General features: G+C 44.1%; 2 protein-coding genes across 2 annotated transcripts in view; both read right to left on the minus strand.

The window, feature by feature from the left end:
- Nucleotides 1-7,654, minus strand: part of LOC311147212 (PH domain leucine-rich repeat protein phosphatase 1-like) — an 87,952-nt gene extending 80,298 nt beyond the window's left edge. Inside the window, exon 1 of the mRNA XM_084183852.1 lies at nucleotides 5,781-7,654. Within this exon, the coding sequence (XP_084039978.1) occupies nucleotides 5,781-7,389 (1,609 nt within the window). The 5' untranslated portion in view covers nucleotides 7,390-7,654. The remainder of the gene's footprint in view (nucleotides 1-5,780) is intronic.
- An 8,649-nt stretch (nucleotides 7,655-16,303) lies between these two features.
- Nucleotides 16,304-24,127, minus strand: part of LOC311146467 (phosphatase and actin regulator 1-like) — a 40,956-nt gene continuing 33,132 nt past the window's right edge. The window contains exons 7-11 of the mRNA XM_084182974.1: nucleotides 23,215-23,279; nucleotides 21,988-22,049; nucleotides 20,813-20,957; nucleotides 19,000-19,072; nucleotides 16,304-17,391 (exon numbers count right to left, since the gene is read on the minus strand). Coding sequence (XP_084039100.1) covers nucleotides 17,376-17,391; nucleotides 19,000-19,072; nucleotides 20,813-20,957; nucleotides 21,988-22,049; nucleotides 23,215-23,279 — 361 coding nt within the window. The 3' untranslated portion in view covers nucleotides 16,304-17,375. The remainder of the gene's footprint in view (nucleotides 17,392-18,999; nucleotides 19,073-20,812; nucleotides 20,958-21,987; nucleotides 22,050-23,214; nucleotides 23,280-24,127) is intronic.

Here is a 24,127-nt window from a genome sequence, read left to right on the forward strand (position 1 = left end):
AAATTGTTGCCAGGACAACAAGTGACACATACATAAAGTAGGTGTCAGAAACTGTGTTCTTCTGCCATGATGTAAAATATTTGGAGAAGACAGATTTGTGAATGTGGGACCAATCTGGGGTGTTGAGTGAGAGGAGAGCAGATCAGAGGAGAGGAGCAGGGGGAGGAGAGGAAGACTCAGAGTCAGCTGTGTGATTAATGGCTGTCGAGGCTGCGTCAGAGAACTTCAAGCTTCATTAAGCCTTTAAACCCCTAGCTAGCTGCAGAGTTCTTAAAGTCACCATGTCACCACCAAATTCCTGCTCACTATTCAGCTATGTGACGGGGAAAACAAGACGTGTTTTTAAATGTGTGGACTGTGGACAAACTAATCAAACAAACTAATGTAAGGTAAATGCTAAAGGCATGAAATGGCCACATGTATGCAAATACTGTATCACCAACAGCATTTCCTCGTTAGCTCCTGAAAACATCCTCTCTCCTGCCTCACTGTGCTATGAGTGTGTGTACATGGAAATATGAATCGCCTGGATTTGGACATTTTGAAGACTGCTGAGTCTGACTGCTTAGCCTTTTCATTTCATGTGACATTTTCTGAGCGGGCATGTATTAGTCTGCTAAGTGTTGTGTACAAAGGGGTCCTTCAGCTTGGGCACTGGCTGGCTGCGTTAGCTATCTCCATCATCAGTTCCACATGAGCGACGCATTCCCATGCTGCACCTGTCCGTCACACTGACACACACTGCTTCAAACACGTGTGACGCATGAACATTGCAAAACATTACCCGAGTGAAGGAAAAAACACCAACTCTGCCCTCTCTCTCACCTGAAGGTCTAGCTCACCCGTAGTATCCTACTCTCTGAAGTGGAGACAGCAGTAGCCTAAAAGTATAATAGGTCAAGCAATGTATTGTCTGAGTGACTCAGTATTTTTCTTTAGAATAAATAGGCCAACCAATAACAGCATAATGACAGTGAACCACAGTTAAAAAGCAATGCACTGTCAACTAAGCTCAGAGTTTCACTCAACTGAAGCACTGCAGTTTGTGAAAGTAATACGTTTGATTGAGACTGAGGCAGCCAACTTTTAAAAGTAAAATCCTACCCTGTCCTAAATGTGGGGTGTTTGCTAAGCTAAACTAAGGAGTAGGCTAATAAAAGTAAATCATTCAGGTTTGGAATAAAGCACTCTGGCACCTCAGCCTCTGGGGAAGCCCTGTGTGCTCGGGTGCTGGGGTTTAGACTACTGCTGTTTTAGTGGGGAAACAGTTACATCCTCTTGGCAAGGTAGAGATTCATTAGTTACTTCTCCTGGGAGGTCTCTGGGCTGATCCTAGTTCAGCGGAGTCACAGAGGGACACTAACCTAACGTAGAAGGATGCCTGAGGGGAGTCCCCACTTCTGTTTTTTTCAGGGGAAACAGAAGTTAGGTTGAAAAGACTGTATCCCTGAAAACCGGTAACATCCGCTTTCTGCCAATGCCCGCTAAGGGTGGAGGGACACTGAAGTCCCTGAAATATGAGCTGATCCTAGTTCAGTGGGATTCTGTAAAAGGTACCAGGTTTGGAAATGGCCATTTCAACCACAGCTCCCCTGAGTCAAACAAGCCCTCAACTCAGCCTTGAACTGTGAGTTTTCACTTGGTTTAGGTCTATCTTCAGTTGATGTAATAATTTGTCTGTGTAGGTCTGTCTTATTATCCTGCAATAAGTGTTAAGTCATTTAATTACCAATATACAGTATGATTTACTCTGTTCCCTTAAGTCCTGTCAGAGAAAGTGAAGGGACATAATGTACTACTGACCTGTCATAGTAATGGCCCCTGTGTGGGCAGAGCTGGAGGACTCACTCTGCAGACTGTCAAAGAGCACCGCCATGGCCCTTTGATCTGAGCCGGCCTGCTCTGTGTGTGTTCACTATGTGCGTGTGTGTCTTATCTCTCTGGCAGACCCTCTGCTCACCCAGGTAAGATACTGTATCTCATCTGGTCACTGAGGAGGGAGGGAGGGCAAGGTCTGGTTGGATTCTCAGGCTTTAGAGTGGAGGTTCTACAACTGAATATCACAAACATTTAGCCTCGTGTCCATCTGTCTCCTCATCCTTGTAATCAGTATCTTCGTACGTAGTGCTGAACAATTTTCTTCCCCTCAGCAATCTCACTGCTCGCCATTCAGGCCTATATCTCCAACAGGAATATTTCACAGGTACCAAACAGGTGTTGTTGCATGTAGAAACATGACTGTCTGTGCTACACACCTAAAAAGCAATTAATGCATAACTATAGAGATTAGATAGTAGAGTTTACTGGACTTCCTGTTACAGAGGCTTCACACGCACACACAAAGGCCTTCAGTGCCATAGCGGCCTACAGTAAAAGCAGCTGTGCCTGCAGCAAGTCAGCCAGTCAGCCGAGGCAGCTTCCCCTTTCCCTCTCCTTATATTCACTATCTGAGAGGAACTGTCACTCAAAGTCAGTCAGTCAACTGAACATGTGGCAGTAGCACTACAGTGAGGTAGTATGCTCATCTAACCCCCCCCCCCCCTCCCCCTACTTTAATATTTTAGTCATTTAGCAGATGCTCTTATCCAGAGCGACTTACAGTTAGTGCATTCATCTTAAGATAGCTATGTGAGACAACCACATATCACGGTCGTAGTAAGTACATTTTCCCTCAATAAAGAAGTTATCAGACAGGTCAGTGCTAGTAGGAAAAGACAAATGCAAGCTTTTTTTTTTAATGGGAGAGGGTCTTATTTAAGATACTTTGAAGAGGTAGCATTTCAGACGTTTTCAGAAGATGGGAAGGGACTGGGCAGGGACACTTCCTCCCCAGCAGACGTGCCTGGCATTCTAGAAGAGCCAGCATACATTCCTCCACCATACGAGTGCCTCGCACAAGGGCATATGGGCTGCTGCTTTTGAACATCCTTGTTGTATGCTGCTACTCCTTTTAGACCAGAGTCAGGCGGTTGGACTGTTGAACTGTAGAGAGACATGGACCTGGGTATTGGACAGTGGCCCAGGGGGGTGAGAAGAGGGTCAGACGGGGCCTGAGGAGGGCTCAGGTGAGCAGAGTTAAGCTGACTCACGTGGGACAGGGAGGGGACATGGAGGGAGTGAAGTGTTGGCTGGCTGGCCCCTGGAGGTAGAGGAGCATCAAAGCTACTGTACTGTAATGGCTGTCACTGCTGGTTGGTTGACGGGCTGGCTAGCTAGTTCGACTCAGTCGACTGCACATGTATGCCACAAAGGGAGGCTGCAGGCCTAGTGTTACGCATATTAACTAGAGCTTGGAGATGTGGACAAAAATCCATATTGCAATAAATTGCCTGAATTGGTGCAATAACAATAAATAGAACAATACGTTTATAACATTCGTTTTTTTATTATTATTATCCTTTAAACTACTACTACTAGTTTGATGGTTATGCCATCAATTCTCCCATTAACAATCACCCATATAGCAAACTTATTTCATTTCAAACTTCACATTTCTGTAGTATAGGCTAATTATCATAACGAATGATATCAGCAAAATGCCTGCGATAAGTGATCGGTATGGATGGTGTCGATAATTTTCGGTTTATCGTCCCAGCTCTACTTTTAACCACCAATATCACACACACACACTCTCTCTCTCTGCATCCCAAACCACACACTCATGCTCCTTCTGCCTATCATATAAAACCATCTAAATGAACTCATTCTAGTATCCACTCAAGTCACTGTGGGCTTTTAAACAAAGACACAAAAGGAATATGGGCCTGGCGCATTTGACGTGAAGGTGAATGGGACAGCGACAACAACATGTTAGCCATTTTCAGTTTCATATTGACAATGACCTCTGCAACAATAGCTAGCCTCTCTCAGTCCGGGCAGGACAGGACACACGTTTGGGGAGACAGATGGTGTGTGTGTTTTGGCCTCTGTTCACGTGCAGTACCAGGCTCCTAAATTAAAAATCTCACCTTCACTTTTCTAAGACAGGCAAGCACAGTGTTTGTGCTAATCATAATAATATAATATGCCATTTAGCAGACGCTTTTATCCAAAGCAACTTACAGTCATGCGTGCATACATTTTTTTTGTTTTGTGTACGGGTGGTCCCGGGGATCGAACCCACTACCTTGGCGTTACAAGCGCCGTGCTCTACCAGCTGAGCTACAGAGGACCACATCATCCCCTGCCTACCCATCAGCCTCTGTTAAACTACTGTCACTTCTCTGTCACTCTATTTCTTCCCCCAGCTGAAGCAGAAGCGGTGGTGGTGTATCAGTGGTGGGAGAGTGAATGAAAAGTGCTTCCTGCTCTCTGGTGGGGCTGAGGTTGGGACTGGGGCTGTTGGAACTGGGGCTGAGGTTGGGACTGGGGCTGTTGGAACTGGGGCTGAGGTTGGGACTGAGCCTGGGACTGAGGCTAGGGCTGGGGCATGCAAACCCAGCTTGGCAAGCAGTTAGTTAGTGTGACAGTCCAGGACGCAGGGTGCCTGGAGGACAGGGCCTGTGCAGCATTTAAATGACCACAATTTACTGAATACATTTAAGAGCTGGGGTTTTATGGTCCCCCAAGCCCCAACCCCCCCTTACATCCCTCTCTCTACCCATCCATTCCTCTATCCCTCTCCCTCCCTCCCTTCATCCCTTCATCCATCCACCCACACAGGCATTCATGCCTTTCATTGCAATGATAATTGGCCAAAAGCCGGAACAGGGCCCATGTCTGAGCGCCATAAGTTGTGGAGCTGTGGCCATATCATGCGTGTCGATTGGACCGGAGCTTGCTGCCACGGTTCAACAAAGACGGAGGGAGAGGGGGGAAAAAAAACAACCACGCTAAAAATCTAAAAGACTGTCCCTACCGCCTTCAGCAGGGCAACTTTGCCCAAAGCATAGCTCTCCTGTCATTCTTAAACCACCTCATGCCAGCATATACACACAGTCAGGCTTGGTTGGCAAGCCTGGACACGATAGGGGACGGGTGTTCGAAATGTGTTTGAGCTATACACACTATGGTGATATTGGTTAGGCAGTTATTGTGTGGTGAGCTTCACTTCCTACTAACCTTGCCAATACTTGTGCCCAGAGCCATATATCTGCTTATCATTACGCTGCTGCATGGAGTATGGACTGCTACACTCCCATGTCAAAGTTCACAGTTAATGACAACAGGGAAGAATGGGCCTGTCCTATTCCATCTGCAGGGCATTATAACAGAGGACATTAGTTTGTTTCTACACTGGGGATAAGGAGAGGTGAGGTGCCGCAGGGTTGACTTTGAGCACCTGCAGGGTAGGCCGAGATCAAAGTCACACCATCAAAAACAACTCATAGGCAAGTAGTTTGAATGAATGTGAAGTGTTTGGTTATATATCCTTAAGGCAAGGGATGTCATGTTATTACAATGGTATAACATTAAAATTGCATTAGGCTACACCATGTAGGCTACTGACATTCTCTAATACAAATAGATATGGTAGGCGTTGGAATGACCTGCAGGGAGGTCTACACCAATGCAAAAGTGTACATTAGGTGCAACAGTTCCTTTCTTGAATTCCATTCCATCACCAAATGGCGCAAAACACAATTTTATGTAGAAGAAAGAGAATTGTCCACAATGATGAGCAGAAGATAAATGGCTTTATCACTCTTAGCAACTTCAAGAGCAGGCTATTGTCAGGCCACTCATCTCATTCTCTGACCATAAGGCCTGGTGTAATAACATCCACACATCTTTCACACCTCAACAGCACCTCAAACGTAATTGAACAAGTCGCTTTTTACCTGCGTAAAACCGCAACAGGGAGCCAATCTCGGTGTTCATCCCTTCCTCCTGCACGCGCCACGGGTCCTTAAATCCAAGTTTAAAGAGAAAGTCATTCTGGATCTGGAGAGGCCTTTCGTCTTGCCCAAGCCTCCTGACAGCTTCACCGTGGAGCTGAATGTAAAGTGTGGGATTGATGTTACCTGCAGCGTCTCTATCCTGATCGGTCGCCCCCGACCCTATTTTCAAACTGCCTTGCCGATTGTCAGGTTCTTGGATGTCAGGCCTGTTACCTCTCAAACAGGCCCGCGACAATGAGCTACTGCTACTGCTGGGTGGCAGGCTGCCCAGACTGAGAAGTTCGAGTCTGTCACCTGCCCCAATATCATTTGTCACGTCGTTTAAATGCCCACCGTTGCTAAACTTGTAGTTGGCAGAGACAGTGTTGCCATTGGGGAGAATGGGGTCAATGCGTGTGGTAGGACAGTCGAGCTCTAGTTCGTCTGAGGAGCTGCCATAGGTGTCCTGGCCCTCCATGGCGCTATCAAAAGTAGGGCTCAGGATGGATGCGTCTGTGCCCAGGATCATGTCGTCACTGAGGGAGTCCCGGTGCTCACTGAGCCGGGCCCCGGAGCTGCTGAGGTCATCGAATGCGCTGCTGCTCTCCACGTCCGAACCAGAATTGAGCCCGTAGCTGTCCGGTCCGTTCAGCCTCTGTTCTGAATCATAATCGTTAGGAGTATCCAGGTTAGAATTTAGATCCGACGAGTTAGTTATATTCTCTTGCGACTCTGAGTCCGGAGTAAAAGGTTTTGCATCTAAATCCTGTTGCCTCTCATCGGCGTTCTCCATAAGCAGTAGCCTCAGCCTGTCACTTGGCTGGTCGGATAGGCCGTCCCTGAATTCTGGGGGTCCCGAATGGTTGCACTTGATACTTCCATCTTCATTTAGTTTGCACTGGGCGTCATCATATGTATACTTCACATTACAGTTGCCGTTTTGATCAGTCTTTAAGTTGTCTTTACAAAATATACGCAATACAGTGCTCGACTTACTGCAGAGTTTGCTCATACGGAGCGCCATCTCGCCGGCGGTGGTATCCATCGTGCACAGCACCGGCCTAGGATATGAAGGCGACGTGAGTTTGTCGTGGACATGTATGGCTCCCCTGTGAAGATCCCCTCGCACCCACTCTCTATCTGAAGGCTGCAGTTGCATGTTCTGCCGGTGCCTCAACGTCTTCCTATCCAGACTCCGAGTATGCAGAGACGCAGAGGAGATGGCCGAGTTCATCTTGGCGCCGTAGGCGGCAGTGACAGCTGAGGTGGCAGTGGTTGTAGAGATGTTCCTCTTCAGCCTCCTCCGTCTCAACAGGAGCGAGTTGGAGTTACTGGATAAACTCCGGCCATTCGTAGATGTGCTTCCATTACTTTTATTCGAAGCACTAGACCCCGCCGCAGCCTGAGAGAGGCTGTTCCCATTTCTAATATCCAGACTAGAGGCTGCCGAATTTCCACCGCCATCATCCACTGGCGTCCCCTGGGCGACAGACAGTCCACTACGCTTCTTAAACTTATTCGCACTTACATCTTCCAAGCCTTTATCAACGACAGCCCGCGCACTTTCCATTTTGGCAAATGAAAAGTACACTAGATCTCAGTGCGTACTTGGCTTAACATCAGCCTTCTACATTAAAAAAGCGCGTCAATATGAGCACAATACAGTAAATATCCGCCGGTTGGGTGGTGTACTTATCCCGCTCTTCATTCACTTCTTTACCTTCGTGCTCCAGTTGGAATCTCCCCTGCCGTTCCCGAAAACATTTTACCGAGGGAATACGCTAAAAAGAGGCCGGACTCGAAGTTAGAAATCGGTAAAAGGGCGGAGACGTGTCTGTGTCTCATTTAGACCAAATACCATGGCAGAATATGAAATTAACGTTCGCCGACCTCTTACGCAAATACAGAACGATATATATTCATGATGTGACAAACGATGGGGCTCAACATGGTATTGCCTTCTGGGAAATGTATTTTAATGTAAGTATTTAATGTTGAAATACTGAAGTAAAAACTACATTTCCCAAATGAAGGGAATACCCACAGCAGACAAGTTTCAGAATTGTGTAAATAGATATGTAATACACAGAAATACAACTCCTGTTTGGTAGAGAGCCGTATCATTTTTAAGCAAAGGGCAACATTTCTACAGTGCCTTCAGAACGTATTAAGCATACCCCTTGACTTATTCCACATTTTGTTGTGACAGCCTGAATTCAAAGTGGATAAAATATATATTTTTTCACCCATCTACACACAATACCCCATAAAGACAAAGTGAAAACATGTCTTTAGAAACGTTTGCACATTTATTGAGAAATAAATACAGAAATCTAATTTACATACAGTGGGGGAAAAAAGTATTTAGACAGCCACCAATTGTGCAAGTTCTCCCACTTAAAAAGATGAGAGGCCTGTAATTTTCATCATAGGTACACGTCAACTATGACAGACAAAATGAGATTTTTTTTCTCCAGAAAATCACATTGTAGGATTTTTAATGAATTTATTTGCAAATTATGGTGGAAAATAAGTATTTGGTCAATAACAAAAGTTTCTCAATACTTTGTTATATACCCTTTGTTGGCAATGACACAGGTCAAACGTTTTCTGTAAGTCTTCACAAGGTTTTCACACACTGTTGCTGGTATTTTGGCCCATTCCTCCATGCAGATCTCCTCTAGAGCAGTGATGTTTTGGGGCTGTCGCTGGGCAACACGGACTTTACACTCCCTCCAAAGATTTTCTATGGGGTTGAGATCTGGAGACTGACTAGGCCACTCCAGGACCTTGAAATGCTTCTTACGAAGCCACTCCTTCGTTGCCCGGGCGGTGTGTTTGGGATCATTGTCATGCTGAAAGACCCAGCCACCTTTCATCTTCAATGCCCTTGCTGATGGAAGGAGGTTTTCACTCAAAATCTCACGATACATGGCCCCATTCATTCTTTCCTTTACACGGATCAGTCGTCCTGGTCCCTTTGCAGAAAAACAGCCCCAAAGCATGATGTTTCCACCCCCATGCTTCACAGTAGGTATGGTGTTCTTTGGATGCAACTCAGCATTCTTTGTCCTCCAGTTTTTACCAAAAAGTTCTATTTTGGTTTCATCTGACCATATGACATTCTCCCAATCTTCTTCTGGATCATCCAAATGCACTCTAGCAAACTTCAGACAGGCCTGGACATGTACTGGCTTAAGCAGGGGGACACGTCTTGCACTGCAGGATTTGAGTCCCTGGCGGCGTAGTGTGTTACTGATGGTAGGCTTTGTTACTTTGGTCCCAGCTCTCTGCAGGTCATTCACTAGGTCCCCCAGTGTGGTTCTGGGATTTTTGCTCACCGTTCTTGTGATCATTTTGACCCCACGGGGTGAGATCTTGCGCGGAGCCCCAGATCGAGGGAGATTATCAGTGGTCTTGTATGTCTTCCATTTCCTAATAATTGCTCCCACAGTTGATTTCTTCAAACCAAGCTGCTTACCTATTGCAGATTCAGTCTTCCCAGCCTGGTGCAGGTCTACAATTTTGTTTCTGGTGTCCTTTGACAGCTCTTTGGTCTTGGCCATAGTGGAGTTTGGAGTGTGACTGTTTGAAGTTGTGGACAGGTGTATTTTATACTGATAACAAGTTCAAACAGGTGCCATTAATACAGGTAACGAGTGGAGGACAGAGGAGCCTCTTAAAGAAGAAGTTACAGGTCTGTGAGAGTCAGAAATCTTGCTTGTTTGTAGGTGACCAAATACTTATTTTCCACCATAATTTGCAAATAAATTCAATAAAAATCCTACAATGTGATTTTCTGGAGAAAAAAAAATCTCAATTTGTCTGTCATCGTTGACGTGTACCTATGATGAAAATTACAGGCCTCTCTCATCTTTTTAAGTGGGAGAACTTGCACAATTGGTGGCTGACTAAATACTTTTTCCCCCACTGTAAGTATTCACACCACTGAGTCTCTAAGAGCTTTCCACACCTAGATTGTGCAACATTTGCCCATTATTCTTTTCAAAATTCTTCAGTGCTGTCAAATTGGTTGTTGATCATTGCTAGACAACCATTTTCACGTCTTGATTTTCAAGTAGATTTAAGTTCAAACTGTGTCTCTGCCACTCAGGAACATTCACTGTCTTCTTCGTAAGCAACTCCAGTGTAGATCTGGCCTTGTGTTTTAGGTTATTGTCCTGCTGAAAGGTGAATTCATCTCCTAGTGTCTGGTGAAAAGTGGACTGAACCAGGTTTTCCTCTAGGATTTTTAATGTGGTCCATTCCGTTTATTTTTTATCCTGAAAATCTCACAATCATACCCATAACATGATGCAGCCACCACTATGTTTGAGAATATGGAGAGTGGTACTCAGTAATGTGTTATATTGGATTTACCCCAAACATAACACTTTGTATTCAGGACAAAAAGTTAAATTGCTTTGCCACATTTTTTGCAGTATTACTTTAGTGTCTTGCTGCAAACAGGATGCATGTTTTGGAATAATTTTTATTCTGTACAGGCTTCTTTCTTTTCACTCTGTCAATTAGGTTGTATTGTGGAGTAACTATAATGTTGTTGATCCATCCTCAGTTCTCTCCTATCAAAGCCATTAAACTTTGTAACTGTTTTAAAGTCACCATTGGCCTCATGGTGAAATCCCTGAGTAGTTTCCTTCCTATCCGGCAACTGAGTTAGGAAGGATGTCTGTATCTTTTTTGTGACTGGGTGTATTGATTCACCATCCAAAGCGTAATTAATAACTTCACCATGCTCAAAGGGATATCCAATGTCTGCTTTTTTTTATTTTGACCCATCTTCCAATAGGTGCCCTTCTTTGCGAGGAATTGGAAAACCTCCTGGTCTTTGTGGTTGAAACAGTTTCAAATGCACTGCTCGACTGAGGGACGTTACAGATAATTGCATGTGTGGGGTACAGAGGTGAGGTAGTCATTCAAAAATCATGTTAAACACTATTATTGCACACATAGTGAGTTCATGCAACTTATTATGTGACTTGTTAAGCACATTTTTACTCCTGAACTTATTTAGGCTTGCCATAACAAAGGGGTTGAATACTTATTGACTCAAGACATTTAAACTTTTAATTGATTTGTAAAAAATAAAAATAAAAAGTATTCCACTTTGACATTATGGGGTATTATGTGTAGGCTAGTGGATGTTTTTCTCCCTCAATGTAATCCATTTAAAAATTAGGCTGTAAACAACAAAATGTGGAAAAAGTCAAGGGTTGTGAATACTATCTGAAGGCACTTACCTTTATGCACCGCCCACGTCCTTAGTGAATATCCCTCTTATTGAGTTGTTTGATACCTCGGATTCAACCTTCTGACTATGCAGGAAATGACGTTAATGTACCTGGAAATTTAACTTGTCAGGTGTATCAACCATAAAACCATTCTAAAGCCTATATCAAAATGTTACAATAGGAGACAGAACATGTATTTCCCCAAGACTAATACAAATATTCAATATCTATCAGCAGTTTTAAGCCAATGTATTTTATTAGGATTTATGCTTGCATTAAATAGCATGGGAAAATAACGTTAGTCTTCTCAACCAGTGATGACCATTAACTTCAGTTGAGCACCATCTCATCAGGACGCCATTTCACAAGGCCACAACTACTGGCCGACTTTTTGTCCTCAAGGATATTCGATTGTCCTCTTCCGCCACCTAGTGGAGCTTCCTCTCAGTATATTGACAATAATCCTGGTCCCAATCATGGTCCTGGGGACCCACAGGGTGTGCAGGCATTTGCTGCAGCTCAGTACTAACACTCTTTATTCCAATGAAGTCATTAAAATTAATAATTGAGTACACTGGACTGTACACTGTCCCTAATGCTATCCCAGACCCTTAGAGATTCTCTGGTACGTTTGTATACATTTTTGCCAATAGTTCTGAAAGTAGCGCTCACAAGCAAAAAGTGGTCCCCGAAAATTAAATACTACATCATGTGCAGATACACTGCTCAAAAAAATAAAAGGGAACACTTAAACAACACAATGTAAGTCAATCACACTTCTGTGAAATCAAACTGTCCACTTAGGAAGCAACTCTGATTGACAATAAATTTCACATGTTGTTGTGCAAATGGAATAGACAACAGGTGGAAATTATAGGCAATTAGCGAGACACCCAAAATAAAGGACTGGTTTTGCAGGTGGTGACCACAGACCACTTCTCAGTTCCTATGCTTCCTGGCTGATGTTTTGGTCACTTTTGAATGCTGCCGGTGCTTTCACTCTAGTGGTAGCATGAGACGGAGTCTACAACCCACACAAGTGGCTCAGGTAGTGCAGCTCATCCAGGATGGCACATCAATGCGAGCTGTGGCAAGAAGGTTTGCTGTGTCTGTCAGCGTAGTGTCCAGAGCATGGAGGCGCTACCAGGAGACAGGCCAGTACATCAGGAGACGTGGAGGAGGCCGTAGGAGGGCAACAACCCAGCAGCTGGACTGCTACCTCCGCCTTTGTGCAAGGAGGATCACTGCCAGAGCCCTGCAAAATGACCTCCAGCAGGCCACAAATATGCATGTGTCAGAAACAGACTCCATGAGGGTGGTATGAGGGCCCGACGTCCACAGGTGGGGGTTGTGCTTACAGCCCAACACCGTGCAGGACGTTGAGTGGCACAGTGGTCTAAGGCACTGCATCGCAGTGCTAACTGTGCCACTAGATCCTGGTTCGAATCCAGGCTCTGTCGCAGCCGGCCGCGACCGGGAGACTCATGGGCGGCGCACAATTGGCCCAGCGTCGTCCAGGATAGGGGAGGGAATGGCCGGCAGGGATGTAGCGCAGTTGATAGAGCATGGCGTTTCCAACGCCAGGGTTGTGGGTTCGATTCCCACGGGGGTCAGTGTAAAAAAAATATGTATTCACTAACTGTAAGTCGCTCTGGATAAGAGCGTCTGCTAAATGACTAAAATGTAAATGTTTGGCATTTGCCAGAGAACACCAAGATTGACAAATTCGCCACTAGTGCCCTGTGCTCTTCACAGATGAAAGCAGGTTCACACTGAGCACGTGACAGACGTGACAGAGTCTGGAGACGCCGTGGAGAACGTTCTGCTGCCTGCAACATCCTCCATCATGACCGGTTTGGCGGTGGGTCAGTCATGGTGTGGGGTGGCATTTCTTTGGGGGGCCGCACAGCCCTCCATGTGCTCGCCAGAGGTAGCCTGACTGCCATTAGGTACCGAGATGAGATCCTCAGACCCCTTGTGAGACCATATGCTGGTGCGGTTGGCCCTGGGTTCCTCCTAATGCAAGACAATGCTAGACCTCATGTGGCTGGAGTGTGTCAGCAGTTCCTGCAAGAGGAAGGCATTGATGCTATGGACTGGCCCGCCCGTTCCCCAGACCTGAATCCAATTGAGCACATCTGGGACATCATGTCTCGCTCCATCCACCAACGCCACGTTGCACCAGACTGTCCAGGAGTTGGCGGATGCTTTAGTCCAGGTCTGGGAATAGATCCCTCAGGAGACCATCCGCCACCTCATCAGGAGCATGCCCAGGCGTTGTAGGGAGGTCATACAGGTACATGGAGGAAACACACACACTACTGAGCCTCATTTTGACTTGTTTTAAGGACATTACATCAAAGTTGGATCAGCCTGTAGTGTGGTTTTCCACTTTAATTTGAGGGTGACTCCAAATTCAGACCTCCATGGGTTGATACATTTGATTTCCATTGATAATTGTTGTGTGATTTTGTTGTCAGCACATTCAACTATGTAAAGAAAAAAGTATTTAATAAGATTATTTCATTCATTCAGATCTAGGATGTGTTATTTTAGTGTTCCCTTAATTTTTTTGAGCAGTGTATATGCACCACGTCATTGCAATTGCTCTCACTCATTTGAGCCGTCACTCAAATGGCCAGGGGCTGAAGCGCACTGGCTAAAACTTAAATTGCTAGGGGGCTGGCCCACATGGGCGAAAATGGCACAGCACAGCTTCCAGAAAAAAAGTTGCTTTCAAACTAGGGATTTCATGGCAAATTGAGGTAAAACAGTAATTCTGCTCATATATTATGCATGTATGAACTACACTGACACATCCAGCCCAAAGCGGGAGGTTTAAAAATAAATAAACATATTCGCCAAAGTTCCGGAGCATTTAAAAAAAAGTATCTAGGCTATGAGTAATACAACAGTTTGACTTACCTGATATAGTCACCAAGGGTTTAAAAAGGTGCATAGGCCGTTGACAACATTTCTTCCATCGCTCTCTGATCTGGGCAAGGTTTTCCAGGTCACACCAGTGCTGCTCTCCGTCATCTATGCCTGAACGTCTCTCCAACTGTTTGAGTCCTGGAATTGGGTACAAATGGAGTTTGACTGAAACACTGAAATAATTGACACCAGTCAAAGGTGATTGCTGGAAAAATCCTTTTAATAAGATTTATTGGACAGACAAATCAGTCTACCTGTTACATGCATTGTCGACATGTGCAAAGTAAAGCATGACAGAGGGTAGGCTATTGGAGACTCCTGTAGTTCTGTACATATGTTTTATTATACATTACTCTACTGGTGTAACAAGTGACCTTTAAGTATACTCAATACTTATTTCTGAGATGTTTAAAACAAAGTTAGTGTGAACACTTACATATCATGTAAGCATTAAAAAAGACAGCATTGTCATATTACAACCACATGATTGTTATACAATGTCAGAATTGACTTTTTAGTTAGATGAAAACAGTTTGAATAACTCATTTCAAACCCTTCAATCTAATATGAAACCCAAAAACAACAAGTGGCACATCCAGACTAGTCGGGATCAGGAGCGTCACTGAACCCATAAACCGAGGGGATAACCCATAGAATTACATAGTGATTTATATGATCTCCGTGGGAGAACTTCTTCAATGAGCGACTGAAGAGGTTGTAATCAACATAAAGATCCAAAAGCATAAATGAGACACCGACACACACAAAAGATGCTTTGAGATTAAAGGGAAGGAATGAAAGCCAAAGTAGTAAGGCAGCATCAGTATTTTACTCAAATCACATTAGCTACAATTCCTGGGCGGCCATAGAGACCCAATAGCCTCTGATGGTAATATTGCCATGGTTTGAGAAAACATATGTCTAATAAATGATAGTACAAAGACTGCAACATACATCATGGATGTTTAATAGAGACATGGTGGTAATTCATATGGTAAATGGAAAGGAATCTATATTTCCAAATTGGAGAAAGAAAAGCTCACTTTCAAATTAATTAATTCTCTCCATGTACATGTAACAGAAAAGTTTATTGCGGAATTCATTTTCCTCAATTCCAACATGACACCATTTTCATGCTATGCTCTGATTTGTCAAGCGATTTGTCAATAGACAAATGGAGAAGGGCCTCCTCAAGGTATTGATCAAAGCTTTATGATTCTACAAAATGCCCAAAACGTGTTGGGGGAAAACATGTGGGTGGCATGATGCTGGAATCAAAAAGGAAGCTGGTTCGAGCAGAAAACATGACCCTATCATTTTTTGAAGGGTTTACTTCCTTAAGGTACCCTAATGAAATTAGGATAAACACACTGGGACAATATTGTGAATGAGAATAACCAGTGTAATAAATTAAGCAATATGTGGAACATAAATGCTCCAAACTAACATTTTTATATAATATAATTAATGACCCATTCGCTGATAACCAAATGTGCAATACCTTCTATGTTCCAGAATGTTTTCATACATTTCACTGGGGCATCTTCTCACAGAACTACAAAGACGTTCAAAATGACAGAGCATGTGTTTTTGTTGGTACATTTTCCTATGCAGGTACATGACAGTAGGTGGCCAATCTGGCCCTTCACCATAACTAACATCTACATCTTATGACAAGCAAACATTTTCATATTGCAACTTTAAGAGTAAAGCGTATGGCACACCATTTAAAAACAACTCGGACAGTGGCCAATAAGAATCCAATCCCGATATGCCCATTGGGGCCTTTCCTAAAATCGCAACAAAAATGAAGTAGAGGACCATTTATAAGCAAAGTAAAAAAAGAATACTCTGGGATTTAAAACATCCACAGTTTAAAAAAAAACAAAAAAAAATAAAAAACAGTTTGCCAAGAGGCAGAAAGAATATTGCTTGTTCTTAAATAGACAAGAAGAAAAAGAGACAAATACCAACAAAAAATTACTGAACCAAGTAAGTGCAGGACAGAGTTAACTCAGCAGAGTTCATTAAACATAAGAATGCAAAACATGAGACAAGCTTGATTCTCAACAAGAATTCCTGGATGGCAAGCCATGGGTTTCCCATTCTAAATGGCACCCTATTCCCCATTTAGTGCACTACTTTTGACCAGGGCCAATATGGCTCTGGTCAAAAGTAGTGTACTATATAGGAAATAGGGTGCCATTTGGGAAGCAGAATATCTCTTCTCAGAGGAAGTCTATATTCAAACATCAGAGGCCTGTGACATCCCCTAAAGCCACATAACTCAGTTTAAAATCAAAGTGGCACTTTTAAAAACTAAACTAAAATTATATAAAAAGCTGTTCAACCTTAACACATATACACAGTCAGTGCATTATCTGCCAGCTGCATTTTTCATTTAATTTACCCTTTTATGATCCCGACATGAAATTGACAATATTGAAATGTGATTCTCTATTGAAATGTTACTTTCATATCTCTGTATAAACAATGTTTATTTGGAGAGTGTAAACAAAAAAAATGGTCTGCACTCTCAAATTCACAGTTAGCAATAGATATCAACATTGTCGGTAACAGCGGGAACTGAACTGCCCATGGTGGGGAGAAGTAGAGGTGGGATTACATGATAATGACACAGCGTGAGCCCCAGAGGGCGCTATGACCCAAGGAGAGCAGAGGAAAAATAACGCACATAATTCTGGAGTGTTGTATGGCTTCCCCTACTTATTTTTCTATTTCACCATTCAAACAATGCAGGTGATTCTACAAACAGCACTAGATTCATCTTAACAGACCCAGGATAATATTATCCAAGTATTCTCCAAGTGGTTGAAGTCCATCTCTCCCAAGGTCCATGGGTAGAGGGGTTGAAATTGTCCTTTTTGATGAAGAGAGTGAAGTGGAGGCTCCTCTCACCAAGATCAACAGACCAATCACAGCCAAGAATGACACAGTGAGGGAGGGGCACAGGTACTATGATAGCCAGTCAATGATGTAGAGATGGCAGGTGTCCAATCCCAACCAGCCCCATCCCACTACCATCATCCCCAAAGCATGGAGCGCCTTCCTGAGCGTTCAGCACTAGAGTGTGGGACGAGCTAGTCAGTTACACAGAAATAAAAGATGTTAAGAAGACTGGGGTGGGAATTGGGGGGTTAGATTATGTGCTACTAAAGCAGGTGTCCATCTACTGTTTGTCTCTGGAGGGGAAGCTACCGACCAACTCAGTTGCAGGGTATTGAAAGGCATTTCAGATCAGAAGACATGGCCTTATTGTAGAAATGGGCACCATTTACTGTCCAGCACTTATGGTTCTCAGTGAAGGAAAACAGCCAGTCTGTCTAGCGTTGCAATAGACAGTGATGATCTATGGTCTGTGAAACCTGAGGGAGAAAAGAGCAGAAGATACTGCCATTTGTACAGATTCCAAAGGTCAAATATTGCAATTCCATTATTATAGGTATGCTGTACCAGTCAAAAGTTAGGACACACCTAGTCATTCAAGGGTTTTTCTTTATTTGTACTATTTTCTACGGTGTAGAATAATAGTGAAGACATCAGAACTATTAAATAACACGGGGCTGTAGTGGAGCAGGTTGAGAGCTTCAAGTTCCTCGGTGTCCACGTCACCAACAAACTAACATGGTCCAAGCACACCAAGACAGTCGTGAAGAGGGCACGACAAAACCTATTCCCCCTAAGAGACAGAAAAGATTTGGCATGGGTCCTCAGATCCTCAAAAGGTTCTACAGCTGCACCATCGAGAGCATCCTGACTGGTTGCATCACTGCCTGGTGTGGCAACTGCTCGGCCTCCGACCGCAAGGCACTACAGAGGGTAGTGTGTACGGCTCAGTACATCACTGGGGCCAAGCTTCCTGCCACCCAGGACCTCCATACCAAGTGTGCCTTGAATTCTAAATAAATCATAGACAGTGTCACCAGCAAAGCACCCCCACACCATCACACCACCTCCTCCATGCTTCACGGTGGGAACCACACATGCAGAGATCATCCGTTCACCTACTCTGCGTCTCACAAAAACACGGCTGTTGGAACAAAAAAAATCTCACATTTGGACTCATCAGACCAAAGGACAGACTTCCACCGGTCTAATGTCCATTGCTTGTGTTTCTTGGCCCAAGCAAGTCTTCTTATTGGTGTCCTTTAGTAGTGGTTTCTTTGCAGCAATTCAACCATGAAGGCCTGATTCACACAGTCTCCTCTGAACAGTTGATATTGAGATGTGTCTGTTACTTGAACTCTGTGAAGCATTTATTTGGGCTGCAATCTGAGGTGCAGTGAACTCTAATTAACTTATCTTCTGCAGCAGAGTTAACTCTGGGTCTTCCTTTCCAGTGGCGGTCCTTATCAGAGCCAGTTTCATCATAGCGCTTGATGGATTTTGCTTTCAAAGTTCTTGAAATGTTCTGGATTGAAAGACCTTCATGTCTTAAAGTAATGATGGACTGTCGTTTCTCTTTGCTTATTTGAGCTGTTCTTGCCATAATATGGACTTGGTCTTTTACCAAATAGAGCTATCTTCTGTATACCACCCCTACCTTGTAAAAACACAACTGATTGGCTCAAACGCAATAATAATAAAATAAATTCCACAAATTAACAAGGCACACCTGTTAATTGAAATGTATTACAGGTGCCTATTTCATGAAGCTGGTTGAGAGAATGCCAACAGTGTGCAAAGCTGTCAAGGGAAAGGGTGGCTACTTTGAAAAATATAGAATATATTTTGATTTGCTTAACACTTTTTTGGTTACTACATGATTCCATAGTTTAGATGTCTTCACTGTTATTCTACAAAGTAGAAAATAGTAAAAATAAAAGAAAAACCCTGGAATGAGTAGGTGTCCAAACTTTTGACTGATAATGTATATCAAGTATTTACAGGTTTGTATAGCCATTGCTTTCCACCATGACATTCAGGGGTGTGTTCATGCATACCATTAAACATGCTAATCCACATCTCTTTACCTGGTTAAATGGCGACTTGACTCATGCACTTCCATCTCGTTGCTCTTGAAATCGTTCAGTTCCTTCCGTATGGCTGCCTGTAAGGGACAAACAGAGAGAGGGGGAAGCAAAGGGTTTGTGCCAAGACTAAAAGAAAGTCACTCAGTCTTGCTCCGTGTCCTTTTAGAGAGACACTTCATACATAAATCTACTCTCATCTTAAAGGGCAAGAGTGAATCAACTAAATTCTCTCCACTAAACACACTCCTCTCATTTATCCATCCCTCTCCCTCCCACTGGTTTGAGAAAGGGGGCAACAGGAAAGTGCAAACTAGGCATACAGTAGACGACACATCCTTACATCGTGGGAAAACCTATTACGCAAATTGTCTGCATAATTTTGTCATCCTGAAATCTGTGACCGGTGTGCTCACATTACACCAGTTTGCGCACATCGTGACCCGTCTAGACTCCTTCCTGTCCTGCGATTTCCAGCTGTGTCGTGGCACCCGTGGCATCATTACCCCTCCTACTCTGTGGCTGGTTAGCTTAAGTTGCTGCATCAAGCTGATGAGCATTTCAACAAGGGTGAATAATGTTTGACAAAATAACTAAAATCTCTCCATCTTCCCCTTCTTCTAATCTATTGAGATAAAGGTGCCTCCGGTGTTAAGTTTTGCAATGTGCAACCAGGACTTTGTCTCTGATTAGACACTATAAATCCCTAAAATGATCTTGTCCCAAAAGATGACTCAATCTTCTAGGAACGACATAGATGACTCAGTCAGGGCTTTTGGATAATCCCCCTGACATGTTCCGACACAGGCCGATGATGTCACAGACAAGTCTAAATTAGCAGGATGACACAGGGGAATGTCTCGTCATCTTATCCCCTGAGAAGAGTAGGATGCTACTGACCTGAAAACAGGAAGACATAAAAGCCCTGACCTCTGGTAACTTTAGATGCCAGGAACGTAATGTAATGTCAATGGAGCGTGTGCAGTGAAGAGCGAGGGGTCCTGAGGCACCGTCTGTCCGTCCCCTCGTTATCATGTTACGTAAAGCCGGGGAACATTGTGTAACAGAAGGCAGAGTTAGCTAGCTTCCGTGTTTTTGCTTTCTTCGCCCGAAATGGTCCTCAGGTGTTGACCCCGTATGCTTGGATCCCAGCGCTGCTGCTCACGTCACAGGGATAACTGAGGGAGAGAACGGCTCACTCTTCTCAGAACTACAGAGCTCATTAAAAGTCTGAACCACGCTCCGACAGCCGGCGGATTGCTCGGGGGTGTTTACTCTTTGAGTGGTAAAAAAAGTGTGTGTGGGGGGGGGGGGGGGGGGGGGACATCTGAACGAATAAACAGCAGCACTGGATGTGCTATGAGGAGAGGAGCACAAATCTCCTGACATTATACTCCTGCATTATGCTTTTCTTTGAGCTCTGAACTGAAGGATGTAGAGGGATTGATCCAGGGCAGTCTGCTGAGAGGGGCTGCTGTCACGGATGCCATTACTGCTATAACAGCAGAGGGGAAGTACAACACGGACCTACAGGCTTTGAACCTTTGTTTGGACCTAAATAATAGATCTAGAGGAATAGATGATGGGAAGATCCACATTGTGTGGCTGAAATTGTTCATGTGCTCCCCAGGGCTGTGCATATGTACTGTAGGCATACATGGTTTTCTCTGCAGCATCAACCAACTTTAAATAAGCTATATACCTCATAAATGGTACACAACCTCAAAGGCCATTTGATGCTAAATGACAATGCCTAACAAAGCGCTGAGTAAATATCTCTTAACCCACCCATCCACTCATCCAGCCCCACCACTACTTGCCTTGTCAGCTGCTGTGAGGCGGGTCCAGGGTTTGTCTGCCCGTCGGTCGTGTTCCGGGGCATCAGACACCTCTACGTAGTCACTGAAGCGGATCAGGATCTTCGCCTGTCTCAGCTCCTCCACCGTGGGCCTCTGACTCAGCTGGAACAAGAGAAAGGAACAGAGGATCAGTAACTATCTGGGCCTGTATGCAAAATACATTTCAGAGTAGGAACGCTGTTCTAGGATCAGGTCCCACCTGTACATATACTGTATAATCTTACTCATTGGGATCTAAAAAAAGGCACAACTGATGCTAGATCAGGACTCTAAAAGCTAGTAGGTTGAATTTCTTTCCAATTTCTATACAGCTTTGTTTCTGAAACGACCTAGTTATACTGTACTCCACATGATAGAGAAGTGTGTTGGGAGTATAGCCTGTACAGAGCAAAGACCACTACATCAACCTTTGGCCAGGAGGAGGCAAATCAGGCCTGCACGCTAATGAACTGAAGGTAAACTAAACATCAATATAGCTTGGTTTCTAAAACCACCAAGTTATACCGATTGATCAGACTAGGGAATTTGGCTTGACTTAAATACTAGTCCCAGAGGCTACATTACTACATCTGGTAGTGATAAGGCTTATTTTTTTTACTAAGAGAATGAAAGACTAGTAGTTGTGTATGAGTTCCCGATCATTAGGGTATGTTCCCAAACGGCAGCAAGTACAGAACTGTATAGCTGCTATAGCCAATCCCTGGGACGACAGCAAGGTGTTTGCAGAGACAGCTGGTGCAGGAGACAGTGCTGCTATGCAATTTAAGGTGATAGGAACACGCCCAACACCTCACCGTGGGGCAGAGAGAATTTGGCTTGGGCCACGGATGGTATCTTCAGTGCCCTTGGCCTATCGTCTCCTGGGGTGACCTTGGATATATAGCGCTGTGACTACCACGGATTTCACACCTTTCTCTCCTCTCACCCTGAGTGAGTCATTGTTGTGCTTTTTGTTTTGCTGTGTGAATGTTCTGTCCCTTCCAACACCTTAGAGAACAACAGTGAGCATTGGCAGTTGGCACGCTGTTGCGCACAGGGGTTATGTAGCATTTTTCTAAAGCTATTTAGACAGAATTGGCAGTTCCACAGTTTTTGGACACCCCTTTCTCTCCTTCTCTTGCTCCTGCCTTACCTTTCGTGTCAGTCGCCGTTTAATCTCCCTCTTCTCCTCCAACTCCTCCTGCTCGTTGCGCGCTGTGGGAAACACAAGGGGTCAGAGGTTAGTCCGTGTCTCAGGGCACAAATGGTGAGTGGGCTGAGCTGCTTAGGAAACATTTTAACACTACTGGAAGGAGAATAAACAGCTAATTTACATAATGTCGCTGATTAAAATGCAGCAGCAGCAGCACAAACGCTCTTCTTAATATTCCACGTCGCTGAATTTCTCAAAGCCTTAAATTGTTTATCATCATTGCCTGTTTGTAATGTCTGACTATTTGCATTGCAGAAATGGAGGAAGGGAAATGCTGTCTCTCTATCCATCATTCCCACATGGCTAGTTCTTCCACGTTCATTAACATGGGGTTGTTTGGCTCGTTTAAGTTATATTAAAATAGCAAAATCGCTTGCTTCTAGGGAACGTCGGGACTATTCAGACCAAAAGTCACATCCAGTTTTGCTCAGAAGAAATACTCACATCTCACTAGAGATTCCCCTTAGCCTGTTCCATGGATGCTCTCCAAACTAATTATCAGACAAGCACCCTCCAGCTTTAGAGGGAAGGAGTTAAAAGCAAAAGGAGGCAGAGGACCAAACACATACTAGACTAGCTTATCTAAAATACATAACGATGCCACTGTTCAAAGACTTGCCCTATTTATCTAACCTAGGCAGTGTTGTGTGGGAGACTTCCATTCCTGGAGTCTTTTAGGTTGCACCCCGCGTTTCTCTCCTCTCAGTTTTTCCCTCTCCTTACACACATAGCCAATCACAGAGCAACCTCTGGGGGACCAAGGCACTGATGGTAAACGAGTCTATTGCCTGCGTCTCTGATACGGAGTGCGTTTGAGCTGAGAAACTAGCCTCTCTGGGCTAGCTAGAATCCAGAGGGAACCACCCTGCCTTGCCTTCCTCAGATGGAGGAGAGAGAAGAAAGGCAAGATGTATGCCACCGGCTCTGGGATAAGTAGGCCTCTGAAATAACCAGGGTAACTGTGGTTCGAGGTGGCTTGCGTAAAATACTTATTAAACGTGGAATAATATGGTACAATCGGGTTAGTCAAGTAGTCACTGGGAATAGTAGTAAATGGGAGAATAGTAGTGTGGTTTCATAGAGAGGTGATTATGATCAGTAAATGGATGCTGTCCTGTTTCTATATAATGATGGTATGTTATAATGATAGGGAGTAGAGGTACATACAGTACTCACGTTTCAGGATATTCCGCTGTTCCAGCTCCTCAGCACTGGGCCTCTGACTCAACCGCCTGCACAAAAACACAACCAAACACACACACGGTCAAGTCAACCACACAGCAAACACGGTCCAACGCAACCTCCAATAGAACAAAAAATAAACATGATAAACCCCTGAGCAACAAAAGCAAAAACCTTGGCAACTAGCCTAATCTCCATCGACAACCGTACGAATCATGGTTAACTCAACCTACATTGAGTCAGTAAAAATACCCACAATCAAAGTCAAATTACCATTCTACAGAAACGCATGCAAACATGAATAATTTCCCCCTCAATTTAGCAGCTCACTACTTCTGTGCATGTTGTTTTAGGACAAGTCCTATCAAGTCCTAAAATCACGAGCCAAATCACGAGGAAAATTGTCAGTTTCTCTTCCTACATATCTAGCCAGTTAGTCACTCCCCTGCTGTCACTTCTCCTTAAGCGGACTCCATCCTGTCAGTGTAATCTAAGTGACCGTTTGAGTGACATCTCGAGTGCCAGCCAGCACCAGTGTCAGCTATGGCAGAGTTGGCACATGTCAGGACTGGTGGTATCTCAGTCAGTACAGAAATCTACATCCATTCTCTGCCAGACATGAATAGAAACTGACTGAATTCAAGACAGTGAGCAGCAATATTCCATGGGTAGGCAACTTTCCTTATTCTCCGTATATTTGTTTTAGATCAGCACCAGTATTCTCAAGATCATGATGATATAACCCTCCTTTGCTTCATTGAGATCCTAATGTACTTACAAATAGATTACCATCTTTACGACATTCTTTAAGACAGATAGATTACCTTCTTTACGACATCTGAGTCCGAATAGAACAGCGCCGGAGAAGATGGCTGCCGTTTTACAGCCCTCTAACCAA

The sequence above is a fragment of the Coregonus lavaretus genome, assembly GCF_964263955.1.
Source record: "Coregonus lavaretus genome assembly, chromosome: 19".
NCBI classification, from domain to species: Eukaryota; Metazoa; Chordata; class Actinopteri; order Salmoniformes; family Salmonidae; genus Coregonus; species Coregonus lavaretus.